Source organism: Apaloderma vittatum, unplaced genomic scaffold (genome assembly GCF_000703405.1).
Source record: "Apaloderma vittatum isolate BGI_N311 unplaced genomic scaffold, ASM70340v1 scaffold24683, whole genome shotgun sequence".
Lineage (NCBI taxonomy): Eukaryota > Metazoa > Chordata > Aves > Trogoniformes > Trogonidae > Apaloderma > Apaloderma vittatum.
Window position 1 is genome coordinate 5,746 of NW_009710157.1, and position 631 is coordinate 6,376.

The following is a 631-nucleotide window of genomic DNA, read 5'->3' on the forward strand; positions in this document are numbered from 1 at the left end:
TTAAGCCCGGGCCGGCTGCCCCGTCCCTCCCCAAGTGCCCCTACTGATGTCTTCTGTCTCCATTCACCCAGACTATCTGCAGCCAGCCAAGGAGCGCCCCGAAACGTCCGCTGCCTTGGCCAGGCGGCTGGTGATCGGCGCCCTAGGGGTACGCAGCAACCTGACACCAGCCCAGCGAGATGCGGAGCGGAGAAAGCTGCAAGAAGCCCGGGGTCAGATTTGGATGCTCTTGCGGGTTGTGGTGTGGGGGGACCTTCCATGGGGGTGCCACTTCTCACAAGGTGATGAGTGGGAGGGGGTGGGCTCTGCAGGGAAGTGGGGGGGATGTGGAGTGATGGGGATATGGGGTTGACTCTCCTTTTGTCTCTGCAGAGAGAAAGCGCCTGGAGAACAAGCAGCGGGAAGATGCCTGGGAGGGCCGGGACTGAATTGGAAGGCTGCACCTTCAGCCCTCCTGGGAACCCCCCTGGGGTGCCTGGGCTCCATTTTGTGAGCAGGCAGGGCATGCTGCGTCTCAGAGATGGGACAGATCTTGCACTGTGTCCAAAAGCACTGGGGATCCTCTACCCGAAAGGGCCGAGCAGGACACATGCAGGCTGGTTGATGCTGTACGGATGCCGTCGCCGTGAGG

General features: G+C 62.0%; 1 protein-coding gene across 1 annotated transcript in view; it reads left to right on the top strand.

Moving 5' to 3' along the window:
* Nucleotides 1-428, top strand: part of R3HCC1L (R3H domain and coiled-coil containing 1-like) — a 5,196-nt gene extending 4,768 nt beyond the window's left edge. Inside the window, exons 5-6 of the mRNA XM_009867214.1 lie at nt 72-212; nt 373-428. Coding sequence (XP_009865516.1) covers nt 72-212; nt 373-428 — 197 coding nt within the window. The remainder of the gene's footprint in view (nt 1-71; nt 213-372) is intronic.
* The last annotated feature ends 203 nt before the right edge of the window (nt 429-631 follow it).